The sequence below is a fragment of the Salvelinus namaycush genome, chromosome 23, assembly GCF_016432855.1.
Source record: "Salvelinus namaycush isolate Seneca chromosome 23, SaNama_1.0, whole genome shotgun sequence".
In the NCBI taxonomy this organism is placed as follows: domain Eukaryota; kingdom Metazoa; phylum Chordata; class Actinopteri; order Salmoniformes; family Salmonidae; genus Salvelinus; species Salvelinus namaycush.
In genome coordinates, this window is record NC_052329.1 from 12,280,538 (window position 1) to 12,297,371 (window position 16,834).

General features: G+C 39.6%; 1 protein-coding gene across 1 annotated transcript in view; it reads left to right on the forward strand.

Annotated features, from left to right (window-relative positions):
• Positions 1 to 16,834, forward strand: part of fat3a (FAT atypical cadherin 3a) — a 234,259-nt gene that overhangs the window by 140,257 nt on the left and 77,168 nt on the right. Inside the window, exons 5-6 of the mRNA XM_038962177.1 lie at positions 704 to 1,018; positions 1,470 to 1,680. Coding sequence (XP_038818105.1) covers positions 704 to 1,018; positions 1,470 to 1,680 — 526 coding nt within the window. The remainder of the gene's footprint in view (positions 1 to 703; positions 1,019 to 1,469; positions 1,681 to 16,834) is intronic.

The window sequence follows — 16,834 nt, forward strand, 5'->3', positions numbered from 1 at the left end:
CTGTCTCTCTCTCTCTCTGTCTGTAATTCATTAGCATTTTTCTCCATATATCTACGGCACCTCCTCACTGTGTCATTTAGAAAATGACAGATGGACTTTTTAAATGAACCCAACAATAAGTACTTGGGAAATTAATTGTAGCTTTGTGTTGAATTGATGGCTGCTAGCGACGTCCTTTATCTCCCCCCCGAAAATGAATATAAATGTATTTTATGGACGGGACAGTGGATTTCATCTCTCATTGGTTAACTCATCCTCTGGCCCCTCCCCCTTTTGCATTTATCTACAAGAGGCTCTCCGTCATGGTGGAAGTAGGAGCAGAGACAGATTAATTAGCTGTCAGAACACAGGAAAGAAGATACAAGGCAAAGCCATCCCCACTTTGGAAATATGACAATGTGTTCCAGTTGTCAGACAAACACAGGAGAGAATGAGTGACTGTCAAAATTCATTTAGATGGGGAAAGAAACTGATGTGAATCTTAACAAATGTCGTATTTTTTTCTCTCTGTTGTGTGTGTTTGTTTACACGTGTAAATGGTTGTGTGTGTGTGTGTGTGTGTGTGTGTGTGTGTCTGTGTCTGTATGTGTTTTTTGTCTGTTCGTCTGTGTGTGCGTATGTATGTCTATGTTTGTCCCTGTCTCTGTGCGTGCATGTGTGTGTGTGTCTGATTGTCTACGGTTGCGTGTGTGGGGATACGCAGGTCACGGTGTCGGACGGCGGTCCCAGCCCCAAACACTCCACGGTGTGGGTGATCGTCCACGTGCTTGATGAGAATGACAACAAGCCCACGTTCCCAGAGAAGGTGTACCAGATCAAGCTACCAGAGCGGGACAGGAGAAAGAGAGGAGAGTCTATCTACAGGGCCTTTGCCTACGACAGGGATGAAGGGGTTAACGCTGACCTCTCCTACAGCATCGTCGACGGCAACGAGGGCGGCAAGTTCTTCATCGACCCCAAGACGGCGGTGGTGTCGTCACGGAAGCAGTTCACTGCCGGGAGCTACGACATCCTCACTGTATGTGATCTTTGAACTCTCTAACCATTCTCCATTCGCTTTGTCTTGTTCTACCCTCTTTCTCTCTCCCACTCTCTCTACCCCATCTCTCTCTTCTCTCTTTTATCTTGTTCTGTTCTATCTTTCACTTAGACAAATATAAAAAAACTTTTTTTGAAGTAGGCAATATGAATGAAGAACTCTCAATGTATTTCATGATGTTTTCTGCTACACTACAGTATATCACTCTGTCTATAATGCGTCTGTGGCTCCTTTGGCGTTCCTCTTGCCATTTTTCTAGATATTTCTCGCCACTTTCACCCTCTCTGTGACGAATGATAATTCATGTGAAAATCTATCACCTCCCCTCCATTTCTCTGATCCTTGTTCTCTCTTTCTGTCTGTAACGCTCTCTTTCTCCAACCCTTTTCCTCTTTCCCTCCTCCTTGTCTTCTTTCCTCCCCATCCCCAGATCAAAGCCACAGATAATGGCCGCCCCCAGAAGTGGTCGACGGCCCGCATGCACATCGAGTGGATCCGTAAGCCCTCGGCCTCAGTGGCCCCCCTGCTGTTCGAAGAGCAGTACTACAACTTCACCGTCATGGAGAGTGACAAGGTGGCCGAGATAGTGGGTGTGGTCTCCATGCAACAGAGCTCCAACCCCCTCTGGTTTGACATCACAGGTAAGGCACTGCCCAGAGGCGGGGGCTGGTGGAGGGTTTGTTAGGGGGAGCGATGTATCTGATTGGCTAAGGTGGCTGTCAGTCAGGTAGGTTATGTACCATTATTGGTGCATGGTGTTTGGGCTGACGGTTTGGTTTGGTTTGATGTGCGTGTTTGTGCGTGAGGCCCAGCTCAGGTACTGTGACCTCACTGCATGTTCTGTTGCCAGCGTGTCTCTCTCTCTCCTCTGCCATCCCACGGTCACCATGGCGATTTTAGCACACACCACCGGCTGTAAAGGTCTGTATGTCAGTGGAGAAGCAATTGAGATGTCTCGAAGCCCCTGCCAGATATTCTGGGAACTTTAATGGAGAGAAATGCCATGTGCTTAAATGGGTTCATTCATTCTCTTTGGAAGATTGACAACATTGACAAACTTACATTTTGAAATGAACTACCCCTTTAAAGTGCTTAAATATTGATGCTGTTTTTTTACAATAAGGATAAAGCTTATTATACCAACTACAGCTGCTAAGAAATATGTCTTTGACATGCTTTTTTCAGACACAATTTACTGTCTTATTCTCATGGTAAAGAATGTTGTGTAAGATCAGTGGAATGCCCCTTTAAGAGGCTTGAAATGCCAAGGACATGCCACACTTACAAGTATTTAATTAATTTGAAACCTTTTTGATCTTTTGAAGTCCAATTTTATCCACATAAAATGCTCAACAAGATTATGTAATATCTAGTTTACGTATCTTCATTTTTCTGCCAACGAACAGCGACATTTGTCAAATCCATATCGTTTCCTGAATCAATTATTGTCAAAGCCAGTCAGTTTTAATCTTGCTTTAATTATTTTAATTAATTTAATCAATATTGCAAAATCCATTTAGTTTTATTAGAATATAAGTTTTGTTAGAATTAATATGATTATGCCCATAATAACCCTTTCTATGAATTGATTATGGTCCATCTATATAACTATTTTTTACATAATGTAATATAATATTTATGAAGCTGATAGTTCTCTAGCTGAACTGTACTGTTGGTAGGTGACAAGTGGATTGACTACACAGCCAGGACCGCATTTCCAGGAATGCTCCATGATCCATCTCTCTTTTGTTGTCACTGAGCAGTGGCAGTCAGTGTGTGTTCCAGTTGGAGATACCTTCTGGCTTGTTCTTCCAGCTCAAGGCTCTCTCTGACTATGGCTGCTCTCTCTGGCCTACTACTCTACTCTCCTGTACACCCCTCTCCTCCTCTCTTCTCTGCTCAATGCCTCACTCATTTTCTCCTCTGGGATCACATCTCTCTCTCTCTCCTCTCCCTCCTCGTAATTCCTCCTCCATTTGCGCTATATATCTCCCTGTTCTTCCTTCCTCACCTTCTCTTTCCTCCTCCTCCCCCACCCCTCTTACTCTTACCCTTCCTCACCCTCTCTCTTTCCCTCTCCTCCCCCTTTCTGTCTCCTCCTCTCCAATTCCCCTTCACCCCATCTCTCTCCTTTCCTTTCTCCCTGTCTCACCCTTTATCTCCTCTTCTCTCCCTCCCTTTTCTCTCCTCTCTCAATGCTTCGTGTCTGGAAGGTCCCAGGCCTTTCCGGGAGATGTTCTATATACTGCAGACCGCTTGTGGCAGGAACTGTTCCACAGAAGGTATCTCAGTTTGACTCCGATCTGCTTTTTTCTGCTTCCTTTTCCTTTCCTTCCTCTTTTATTTTACCAATCATTCACCTGTGCTTTTCCCATAATTCACTATGTGCCCAGTGCTGCTCACGCCTTCTTCTGATTGGTTGGTTGGAGACAAAGGGGGCTGGGCAGGTGAAAGGTGTTTTCCCTTCACAGAAGTTTGTGTTTTGTGTGTGAGTGCATGTGTGTGTTTGTGTTTTTACAAATTGTTTAAAATGTACATCCCACACAGAAGCTCATTAGAGAGTGTGTTGGTGTGTCTGTGTGTGCTTCCCACATGTATAATGTGCATTGTAACCCTTTCTTCCAAGGTTAACATAAGTGATTCATTTTGGAGAAATTCCTTGCTGTACTAAATTGTCTATCAGACCCTGTGATCTCCCTTTATAGCGAAGCCCATAACTGCTGCCATGGCAATGACCCCTGAGCGACCCTGGTGACAGCTTTCTCTAATGGCCTACTAAAGCATCAGTGTTTGGGGAAACATCATGCCCACCACCCCTGAGCTGTGAGCAGCACACACTACACACTCACAGAGGCGGAAACACACACACACAGAGACACACATGCAGGAACATGCAGACACACAACCATGGACACACATAAACGCTTACCCACACATAAAATACACACACTATTTTGCACTTACACACACACACGTTCAGACACACACACACACACACTACATTATTACACACACCTCCCACTGACGACCCAATTAAGCGGATGGCTGATTAGTGGGAGGTGTGGGAGTTGTGGGTCAAGGGTGAGCTCATGGTCACTGTGCCCCTGGTTAGAGAGAGTCCCTCACTGTAACGGTCTGATGCTCTGCCACAGGCACCTCTCCAACCAGAGGAACCAACAGGGAGAGGATGGAGGGAGAGAGAGGGAGAGGCGAGGGGTAGGGATGGAGAGAGATAAGGAGGGGGATAAAGATAGAGAGAAGGAAAGAAAGAGAGGGCTAGAGGGAAAATAGGTGAAAAGTAGAGGAGAAAGAGGAGAGACTTATGATAGATAAAAGGAGCAGAGGTCAGATGAGGAAGAGAGAAGAAGAGCAGCTTCAGTGATTAGTAGAAGGGGGCTTAGTGAAAGGTAGAGAGAGAGAGGGAAAACGTAGGTGGTGCAGCCTTAGGGATGGAGGGATTATTGATGGATTGAGGTGCCCAGTTGTGTGTGTGTGTGTGTGTGTGTGTGTGTGTGTGTGTGTGTGTGTGTGTGTGTGTGTGTGTGTGTGTGTGTGTGTGTGTGTGTGTGTGTGTGTGTGTGTGTGTGTGTGTGTGTGTGTGTGTGTGTGTGTGTGTGTGTGTGTGTGTGGGCTCAGGGGCCAGGTGAGAGTAGAGGAGCTAAACACTGTGATTCATTTACGGGGCCAGACCCCCACATCCCAGGCCATTATTCACCAGAACACCACGCACACACACTCTCCAAACACATACCAGATACATACACACAAACATGTACAACTGCTTCTGAACTCCCCTCACACACACACACACACACACACACACACACACACACACACACACACACACACACACACACACACACACACACACACACACACACACACACACACACACACACACACACACAGACAGACACACAGACAGACAAACACACAGTTCATTTTGCACCTGCACACACACACTAATCCACTGCTAAACGTATTACTGTCCAGAAGGTATAATACAACCATTTGACTATTATTTAGCTGCTAGTCAACCTCCTAAACACACACATCCAAAAGGATGCCGTTTTAACCACTCAACGTTTGCCATGTCAACCACCCAGCCAGCACATCCTATAAACGCATCATGAAGTTGTCCTCTTATAGACGAGCCACCACAACCCTACGCTATATTCTGAGCAGCTGGGTTCTATATGTCAAGTCAATCTAGACAGCTGGGTTCTATATGTCAAGTCAATCTAGACAGCTGGGTTCTATATGTCAAGTCAATCTAGACAGCTGGGTTCTATATGTCAAGTCAATCTAGACAGCTGGGTTCTATACATCAAGTCAATCCAGACAGCTGGGTTCTATATGTCAAGTCAATCCAGACAGCTGGGTTCTATATGTCAAGTCAATCTGAGCAGCTGGGTTATATATATCAAGTCAATCTAGACAGTTGGGTTCTATATGTCAAGTCAATCTAGACAGCTGGGTTCTATATGTCAAGTCAATCTAGACAGCTGGGTTCTATACATCAAGTCAATCCAGACAGCTGGGTTCTATATGTCAAGTCAATCCAGACAGCTGGGTTCTATATGTCAAGTCAATCTGAGCAGCTGGGTTATATATATCAAGTCAATCTAGACAGCTGGGTTCTATATATCAAGTCAATCTAGACAGCTGAGTTCTATATATCAAGTCAATCCAGACAGCTGGGTTCTATATATCAAGTCAATCTAGACAGCTGGGTTCTATATATCAAGTCAATCTAGACAGCTGGGTTCTATATATCAAGTCAATCTAGACAGCTGGGTTCTATATATCAAGTCAATCTAGACAGCTGGGTTCTATATATCAAGTCAATCTAGACAGCTGGGTTCTATATATCAAGTCAATCTAGACAGCTGAGTTTTATATATCAAGTCAATCTAGACAGTTGGGTTCTATATGTCAAGTCAATCTAGACAGCTGAGTTGTATATATCAAGTCAATCTAGACAGTTGGGTTCTATATATCAAGTCAATCTAGACAGCTGGGTTCTATATATCAAGTCAATCTAGACAGCTGAGTTTTATATATCAAGTCAATCTAGACAGCTGAGTTTTATATATCAAGTCAATCTAGACAGTTGGGTTCTATACATCAAGTCAATCCAGACAGCTGGGTTCTATATATCAAGTCAATCCAGACAGCTGGGTTCTATATATCAAGTCAATCTAGACAGCTGGGTTCTATATATCAAGTCAATCTAGACAGCTGGGTTCTATATATCAAGTCAATCTAGACAGCTGGGTTCTATATATCAAGTCAATCTAGACAGCTGGGTTCTATATATCAAGTCAATCTAGACAGCTGGGTTCTATATATCAAGTCAATCTAGACAGCTGGGTTTTATATATCAAGTCAATCTAGACAGTTGGGTTCTATATGTCAAGTCAATCTAGACAGCTGGGTTCTATATGTCAAGTCAATCTAGACAGCTGGGTTCTATATATCAAGTCAATCTAGACAGCTGGGTTCTATATATCAAGTCAATCTAGACAGTTGGGTTCTATATATCAAGTCAATCTAGACAGCTGAGTTTTATATATCAAGTCAATCTAGACAGCTGAGTTTTATATATCAAGTCAATCTAGACAGTTGGGTTCTATATGTCAAGTCAATCTAGACAGCTGTGTTCTATATGTCAAGTCAATCCAGACAGCTGGGTTCTATATATCAAGTCAATCTAGACAGCTGGGTTCTATATATCAAGTCAATCTAGACAGCTGGGTTCTATATATCAAGTCAATCTAGACAGTTGGGTTCTATATATCAAGTCAATCTAGACAGCTGAGTTTTATATATCAAGTCAATCTAGACAGTTGGGTTCTATATATCAAGTCAATCTAGACAGCTGGGTTCTATATATCAAGTCAATCTAGACAGCTGAGTTTTATATATCAAGTCAATCTAGACAGCTGAGTTTTATATATCAAGTCAATCTAGACAGTTGGGTTCTATACATCAAGTCAATCCAGACAGCTGGGTTCTATATATCAAGTCAATCCAGACAGCTGGGTTCTATATATCAAGTCAATCTAGACAGCTGGGTTCTATATATCAAGTCAATCTAGACAGCTGGGTTCTATATATCAAGTCAATCTAGACAGCTGAGTTTTATATATCAAGTCAATCTAGACAGTTGGGTTCTATATGTCAAGTCAATCTAGACAGCTGGGTTCTATATGTCAAGTCAATCTAGACAGCTGGGTTCTATATATCAAGTCAATCTAGACAGCTGGGTTCTATATATCAAGTCAATCTAGACAGTTGGGTTCTATATATCAAGTCAATCTAGACAGCTGAGTTTTATATATCAAGTCAATCTAGACAGCTGAGTTTTATATATCAAGTCAATCTAGACAGTTGGGTTCTATATGTCAAGTCAATCTAGACAGCTGTGTTCTATATGTCAAGTCAATCCAGACAGCTGGGTTCTATATATCAAGTCAATCTAGACAGCTGGGTTCTATATATCAAGTCAATCTAGACAGCTGGGTTCTATATATCAAGTCAATCTAGACAGTTGGGTTCTATATATCAAGTCAATCTAGACAGCTGAGTTTTATATATCAAGTCAATCTAGACAGTTGGGTTCTATATATCAAGTCAATCTAGACAGCTGGGTTCTATATATCAAGTCAATCTAGACAGCTGAGTTTTATATATCAAGTCAATCTAGACAGCTGAGTTTTATATATCAAGTCAATCTAGACAGTTGGGTTCTATACATCAAGTCAATCCAGACAGCTGGGTTCTATATATCAAGTCAATCCAGACAGCTGGGTTCTATATATCAAGTCAATCTAGACAGCTGGGTTCTATATATCAAGTCAATCCAGACAGCTGGGTTCTATATATCAAGTCAATCCAGACAGCTGGGTTCTATATATCAAGTCAATCTAGACAGCTGGGTTCTATATATCAAGTCAATCCAGACAGCTGGGTTCTATACATCAAGTCAATCTAGACAGCTGGGTTCTATATATCAAGTCAATCCAGACAGCTGGGTTCTATACATCAAGTCAATCCAGACAGCTGGGTTCTATATATCAAGTCAATCCAGACAGCTGGGTTCTATATATCAAGTCAATCTAGACAGCTGGGTTCTATATATCAAGTCAATCTAGACAGCTGGGTTCTATATATCAAGTCAATCTAGACAGCTGGGTTCTATATATCAAGTCAATCTAGACAGCTGGGTTCTATATATCAAGTCAATCTAGACAGCTGAGTTTTATATATCAAGTCAATCTAGACAGTTGGGTTCTATACATCAAGTCAATCCAGACAGCTGGGTTCTATATATCAAGTCAATCCAGACAGCTGGGTTCTATATATCAAGTCAATCTAGACAGCTGGGTTCTATATATCAAGTCAATCCAGACAGCTGGGTTCTATATATCAAGTCAATCCAGACAGCTGGGTTCTATATATCAAGTCAATCTAGACAGCTGGGTTCTATATATCAAGTCAATCCAGACAGCTGGGTTCTATACATCAAGTCAATCTAGACAGCTGGGTTCTATATATCAAGTCAATCCAGACAGCTGGGTTCTATACATCAAGTCAATCCAGACAGCTGGGTTCTATATATCAAGTCAATCCAGACAGCTGGGTTCTATATATCAAGTCAATCTAGACAGCTGGGTTCTATATATCAAGTCAATCCAGACAGCTGGGTTCTATATATCAAGTCAATCCAGACAGCTGGGTTCTATATATCAAGTCAATCTAGACAGCTGGGTTCTATATATCAAGTCAATCCAGACAGCTGGGTTCTATACATCAAGTCAATCTAGACAGCTGGGTTCTATATATCAAGTTAATCTAGACAGCTGGGTTCTATATATCAAGTCAATCCAGACAGCTGGGTTCTATATATCAAGTTAATCCAGACAGCTGGGTTCTATATGTCAAGTTAATCTAGACAGCTGGGTTCTATATATCAAGTCAATCCAGACAGCTGGGTTCTATATATCAAGTCAATCTAGACAGCTGGGTTCTATATATCAAGTCAATCTAGACAGCTGGGTTCTATATATCAAGTCAATCTAGACAGCTGGGTTCTATATATCAAGTCAATCTAGACAGCTGGGTTCTATATATCAAGTCAATCTAGACAGCTGGGTTCTATATATCAAGTCAATCTAGACAGCTGGGTTCTATATATCAAGTCAATCTAGACAGCTGAATTTTATATATCAAGTCAATCTAGACAGCTGAGTTGTATATATCAAGTCAATCTAGACAGTTGGGTTCTATATTTCAAGTCAATCTAGACAGCTGGGTTCTATATATCAAGTCAATCTAGACAGCTGGGTTCTATATATCAAGTCAATCTAGACAGCTGGGTTCTATATATCAAGTCAATCTAGACAGCTGAGTTTTATATATCAAGTCAATCTAGACAGTAGGGTTCTATACATCAAGTCAATCCAGACAGCTGGGTTCTATATATCAAGTCAATCCAGACAGCTGGGTTCTATATATCAAGTCAATCTAGACAGCTGGGTTCTATATATCAAGTCAATCTAGATAGCTGGGTTCTATATGTCAAGTCAATCTAGACAGCTGGGTTCTATATATCAAGTCAATCTAGACAGCTGGGTTCTATATATCAAGTCAATCTAGACAGTTGGGTTCTATATATCAAGTCAATCTAGACAGCTGAGTTTTATATATCAAGTCAATCTAGACAGCTGAGTTTTATATATCAAGTCAATCTAGACAGTTGGGTTCTATATGTCAAGTCAATCTAGACAGCTGTGTTCTATATGTCAAGTCAATCCAGACAGCTGGGTTCTATATATCAAGTCAATCTAGACAGCTGGGTTCTATATATCAAGTCAATCTAGACAGCTGGGTTCTATATATCAAGTCAATCTAGACAGTTGGGTTCTATATATCAAGTCAATCTAGACAGCTGAGTTTTATATATCAAGTCAATCTAGACAGTTGGGTTCTATATATCAAGTCAATCTAGACAGCTGGGTTCTATATATCAAGTCAATCTAGACAGCTGAGTTTTATATATCAAGTCAATCTAGACAGCTGAGTTTTATATATCAAGTCAATCTAGACAGCTGAGTTTTATATATCAAGTCAATCTAGACAGTTGGGTTCTATATGTCAAGTCAATCTAGACAGCTGTGTTCTATATGTCAAGTCAATCCAGACTGCTGGGTTCTATATATCAAGTCAATCTAGACAGCTGGGTTCTATATATCAAGTCAATCTAGACAGCTGGGTTCTATATATCAAGTCAATCTAGACAGTTGGGTTCTATATATCAAGTCAATCTAGACAGCTGAGTTTTATATATCAAGTCAATCTAGACAGCTGAGTTTTATATATCAAGTCAATCTAGACAGTTGGGTTCTATACATCAAGTCAATCCAGACAGCTGGGTTCTATATATCAAGTCAATCCAGACAGCTGGGTTCTATATATCAAGTCAATCTAGACAGCTGGGTTCTATATATCAAGTCAATCTAGACAGCTGGGTTCTATATATCAAGTCAATCTAGACAGCTGGGTTCTATATATCAAGTCAATCTAGACAGCTGGGTTCTATATATCAAGTCAATCTAGACAGCTGGGTTCTATATATCAAGTCAATCTAGACAGCTGAGTTTTATATATCAAGTCAATCTAGACAGTTGGGTTCTATATGTCAAGTCAATCTAGACAGCTGGGTTCTATATGTCAAGTCAATCTAGACAGCTGGGTTCTATATATCAAGTCAATCTAGACAGCTGGGTTCTATATATCAAGTCAATCTAGACAGTTGGGTTCTATATATCAAGTCAATCTAGACAGCTGAGTTTTATATATCAAGTCAATCTAGACAGCTGAGTTTTATATATCAAGTCAATCTAGACAGTTGGGTTCTATATGTCAAGTCAATCTAGACAGCTGTGTTCTATATGTCAAGTCAATCCAGACAGCTGGGTTCTATATATCAAGTCAATCTAGACAGCTGGGTTCTATATATCAAGTCAATCTAGACAGCTGGGTTCTATATATCAAGTCAATCTAGACAGTTGGGTTCTATATATCAAGTCAATCTAGACAGCTGAGTTTTATATATCAAGTCAATCTAGACAGTTGGGTTCTATATATCAAGTCAATCTAGACAGCTGGGTTCTATATATCAAGTCAATCTAGACAGCTGAGTTTTATATATCAAGTCAATCTAGATAGCTGAGTTTTATATATCAAGTCAATCTAGACAGTTGGGTTCTATACATCAAGTCAATCCAGACAGCTGGGTTCTATATATCAAGTCAATCCAGACAGCTGGGTTCTATATATCAAGTCAATCTAGACAGCTGGGTTCTATATATCAAGTCAATCCAGACAGCTGGGTTCTATATATCAAGTCAATCCAGACAGCTGGGTTCTATATATCAAGTCAATCTAGACAGCTGGGTTCTATATATCAAGTCAATCCAGACAGCTGGGTTCTATACATCAAGTCAATCTAGACAGCTGGGTTCTATATATCAAGTTAATCTAGACAGCTGGGTTCTATATATCAAGTCAATCCAGACAGCTGGGTTCTATATATCAAGTTAATCCAGACAGCTGGGTTCTATATATCAAGTTAATCTAGACAGCTGGGTTCTATATATCAAGTCAATCCAGACAGCTGAGTTCTATATATCAAGTCAATCTAGACAGCTGGGTTCTATATATCAAGTCAATCTAGACAGCTGGGTTCTATATATCAAGTCAATCTAGACAGCTGGGTTCTATATATCAAGTCAATCTAGACAGCTGGGTTCTATATATCAAGTCAATCCAGACAGCTGGGTTCTATATATCAAGTCAATCCAGACAGCTGAGTTCTATATATCAAGTCAATCTAGACAGCTGGGTTCTATATATCAAGTCAATCTAGACAGCTGGGTTCTATATATCAAGTCAATCTAGACAGCTGGGTTCTATATATCAAGTCAATCTAGACAGCTGGGTTCTATATATCAAGTCAATCTAGACAGCTGGGTTCTATATATCAAGTCAATCTAGACAGCTGGGTTCTATATATCAAGTCAATCTAGACAGCTGAGTTTTATATATCAAGTCAATCTAGACAGCTGAGTTTTATATATCAAGTCAATCTAGACAGCTGAGTTTTATATATCAAGTCAATCTAGACAGTTGGGTTCTATATATCAAGTCAATCTAGACAGCTGAGTTTTATATATCAAGTCAATCTAGACAGTTGGGTTCTATATATCAAGTCAATCTAGACAGCTGGGTTCTATATATCAAGTTAATCTAGACAGCTGAGTTTTATATATCAAGTCAATATAGACAGCTGAGTTTTATATATCAAGTCAATCTAGACAGTTGGGTTCTATACATCAAGTCAATCCAGACAGCTGGGTTCTATATATCAAGTCAATCCAGACAGCTGGGTTCTATATATCAAGTCAATCTAGACAGCTGGGTTCTATATATCAAGTCAATCCAATCCAGACAGCTGGGTTCTATATATCAAGTCAATCCAGACAGCTGGGTTCTATATATCAAGTCAATCTAGACAGCTGGGTTCTATATATCAAGTCAATCCAGACAGCTGGGTTCTATACATCAAGTCAATCTAGACAGCTGGGTTCTATATATCAAGTCAATCTAGACAGCTGGGTTCTATATATCAAGTCAATCTAGACAGCTGGGTTCTATATATCAAGTCAATCTAGACAGCTGGGTTCTATATATCAAGTCAATCTAGACAGCTGGGTTCTATATATCAAGTCAATCTAGACAGCTGGGTTCTATATATCAAGTCAATCTAGACAGCTGGGTTCTATATATCAAGTCAATCTAGACAGCTGGGTTCTATATATCAAGTCAATCTAGACAGCTGGGTTCTATATATCAAGTCAATCTAGACAGCTGAATTTTATATATCAAGTCAATCTAGACAGCTGAGTTGTATATATCAAGTCAATCTAGACAGTTGGGTTCTATATTTCAAGTCAATCTAGACAGCTGGGTTCTATATATCAAGTCAATCTAGACAGCTGGGTTCTATATATCAAGTCAATCTAGACAGCTGAGTTTTATATATCAAGTCAATCTAGACAGTAGGGTTCTATACATCAAGTCAATCCAGACAGCTGGGTTCTATATATCAAGTCAATCCAGACAGCTGGGTTCTATATATCAAGTCAATCTAGACAGCTGGGTTCTATATATCAAGTCAATCCAGACAGCTGGGTTCTATATATCAAGTCAATCTAGACAGCTGGGTTCTATATATCAAGTCAATCTAGACAGCTGGGTTCTATATATCAAGTCAATCTAGACAGCTGGGTTCTATATATCAAGTCAATCTAGACAGCTGGGTTCTATATATCAAGTCAATCTAGACAGTTGGGTTCTATATATCAAGTCAATCTAGACAGTTGGGTTCTATATATCAAGTCAATCTAGACAGCTGAGTTTTATATATCAAGTCAATCTAGACAGCTGAGTTTTATATATCAAGTCAATCTAGACAGCTGGGTTCTATATATCAAGTCAATCTAGACAGTTGGGTTCCATATGTCAAGTCAATCTAGACAGCTGGGTTCTATATATCAAGTCAATCTAGACAGCTGGGTTCTATATATCAAGTCAATCTAGACAGCTGGGTTCTATATATCAAGTCAATCTAGACAGCTGGGGTTTCTATATATCCAAGTCAATCTAGAACAGTTGGGGTTCTATATATTCAAGTCAATCTAGACAGCGGAGTTTTATATATCAAGTCAATCTAGACAGCTGAGTTTTATATATCAAGTCAAATCTAGACAGTGGGTTCTATATGTCAAGTCATCTAGACAGCTGTGTTCTATATGTCAAGTCAATCCAGACAGCTGGTTCTATATATCAAGTCAATCTAGACAGCTGGGTTCTATATATCAAGTCAATCTAGACAGCTGGGTTCTATATATCAAGTCAATCTAGACAGTTGGGTTCTATATATCAAGTCAATCTTAAACATTTTGGTTTCTATAAATCAAGTCAATCCAGACAGCTGGGTTCTATATATCAGTCAATCAGACAGCTGTTTTATATATCAGTCATCTGACAGTTGGTTTCTTATATCAAGTCAATCTAGACAGCTGAGTTTTATATATCAAGTCCAATCTAGACAGTTGGGTTCTATATATCAAGTCAATCTAGACAGCTGGGTTCTATATATCAAGTTAATCTAGACAGCTGAGTTTTATATATCAAGTCAATCTAGACAGCTGAGTTTTATATATCAAGTCAATCTAGACAGCTGGGTTCTATACATCAAGTCAATCCAGACAGCTGGGTTCTATATATCAGTCAATCCAGACAGCTGGTTCTATATATCAAGTCAATCTAGACAGCTGGGTTCTATATATCAAGTCAATCCAGACAGCTGGGTTCTATATATCAAGTCAATCCGACAGCTGGGTCTATATATCAAGTCAATCTAGACAGCTGGGTTCTATATATCAAGTCAATCCAGACAGCTGGGTTTCTATACATCAAGTCAATCTAGACAGCTGGGTTCTATATATCAAGTTAATCTAGACAGCTGGGTTCTATATATCAAGTCAATCCAGACAGCTGGGTTTCTATATATCAAGTAATCCAGACAGCTGGGTTCATAATTCCAAGTAATCTAGACAGCTGGGTTCTATATATCAAGTCAATCAGACAGCTGGGTTCTATATATCAAGTCAATCTAGACAGCTGGGTTCTATATATCAAGTCAATCTAGACAGCTGGGTTCTTATATCAAGTCAATCTAGACAGCTGGGTTCTTATATCAAGTCAATCTAGACAGCTGGGTTCTATATATCAAGTCAATCTAGACAGCTGGGTTCTAATATCAAGTCAATCTAGACAGCTGGGTTCTATATATCAAGTCAATCTAGACAGCTGGGTTTCTATATATCAAGTCAATCTAGACGCTGGGTTCTATATATCAAGTCAATCTAGACAGCTGGTTCTATATATCAAGTCAATCTAGACAGCTGGGTTCTATATATCAAGTCAATCTAGACAGCTGGGTTTATATATCAAGTCAATCTAGACAGCTGGTTCTATATATCAAGTCAATCTAGACAGCTGAGTTTATATATCAAGTCAATCTAGACAGTTGGGTTCTATATATCAAGTCAATCTAGACAGCTGGGTTCTATATATCAAGTCATCTAGACAGCTGGTTCTATATATCAAGTCAATCTAGACAGCTGGTTTTATATATCAAGTCAATCTAGACAGTGGGGTTCTATACATCAAGTCAATCCAGACAGCTGGTTTCTATATATCAAGTCAATCGACAGCTGGGTTTCTATATATCAAGTCCAATCTAGACAGCTTGGGTTCTATATACAGTCAATCAGACAGCTGGTTCTATATATCAAGTCAATCTAGACAGCTGGGTTCTATATATCAAGTCAACTAGACAGCTGGGTTCTATATATCAAGTCAATCTAGACAGCTGGGTTCTATATATCAAGTCCATCTAAGACAGCTGGGTTCTATATATCAAGTCAATCTAGACAGTTGGGTTCTATATATCAATCAATCATGACAGTTGGTTCTATATATCAAGTCAATCTAGACAGCTGATTTCTATATATCAAGTCAATCTAGACAGCTGGTTTTTATATATCAAGTCATCTAGACAGCTGGGTTCTATATATCAAGTCAATCTAGACAGTTGGGTTCTATATTCAGTCAATCTAGACAGCTGGGTTTTCTATATATACAAGTCAATCTAGACAGCTGGGTTTCTATATATCAAGTCAATCTAGACAGCTGGGTTCTATATATCAAGTCAATCTAACAGCTGGGTTCTATATATCCAAGTCAATCTAGACAGTCTGGTTTCTATATATCAAGTCATCTAGACAGCTGGGTTCTATATCTCAAGTCATCTAGACAGTTGGGTTCTATATATCAGTCAATCTAGACAGCTGTTTATATATCAAGTCAATCTAGACAGCTGAGTTTTATATCTCAAGTCAATCTAGACAGCTGGGTTCTATATATCAAGTCAATCTAGACAGCTGTTTTCTATATATCAAGTCAATCCAGACAGCTGGGTTTCTATTATCAAGTTCAATCTAGACAGCTGGGTTCTATATATCAAGTCAATCTAGACAGCTGGTTTCTATATATCAAGTCAATCTAGACAGCTTTGGGTTCTATATATCAATGTCAATCTAGACAGCTGAGTTTTATATATCAAGTCAATCTAAGACAGTCTGGTTCTATATATCAAGTCAATCTAGACAGCTGTTCTATATATCAAGTATCTAGACAGCTGAGTTTATATATCAAGTCATCTAGACAGCTGGTTTTATATATCAAGTCAATCTAGACAGTTGGTTCTATAATCAGTCATCAGACAGCTGGTTCTATATATCAGTCAATCAGACAGCTGGTTCTATATATCAAGTCAATCTAGACAGCTGGGTTTATATACAAGTCAATCAGACAGCTGGGTTCTATATATCAAGTCAATCAGACAGCTGGGTTCTATATATCAAGTCAATCTAGACAGCTGGGGTTCTATATATCAAGTCATCAGACAGCTGGGTTCTATAATCAAGTCATCTAGACGCTGGTTCTATATATCAAGTCATCTAGACAGCTGGGTTCTATATACAAGTCAATCCAGACAGCTGGTTCTATATATCAAGTCAATCAGACAGCTGGGTTCATATATCAAGTCAATCTAGACAGCTGGGTTCTATATATCAAGTCAATCCAGACAGCTGGGTT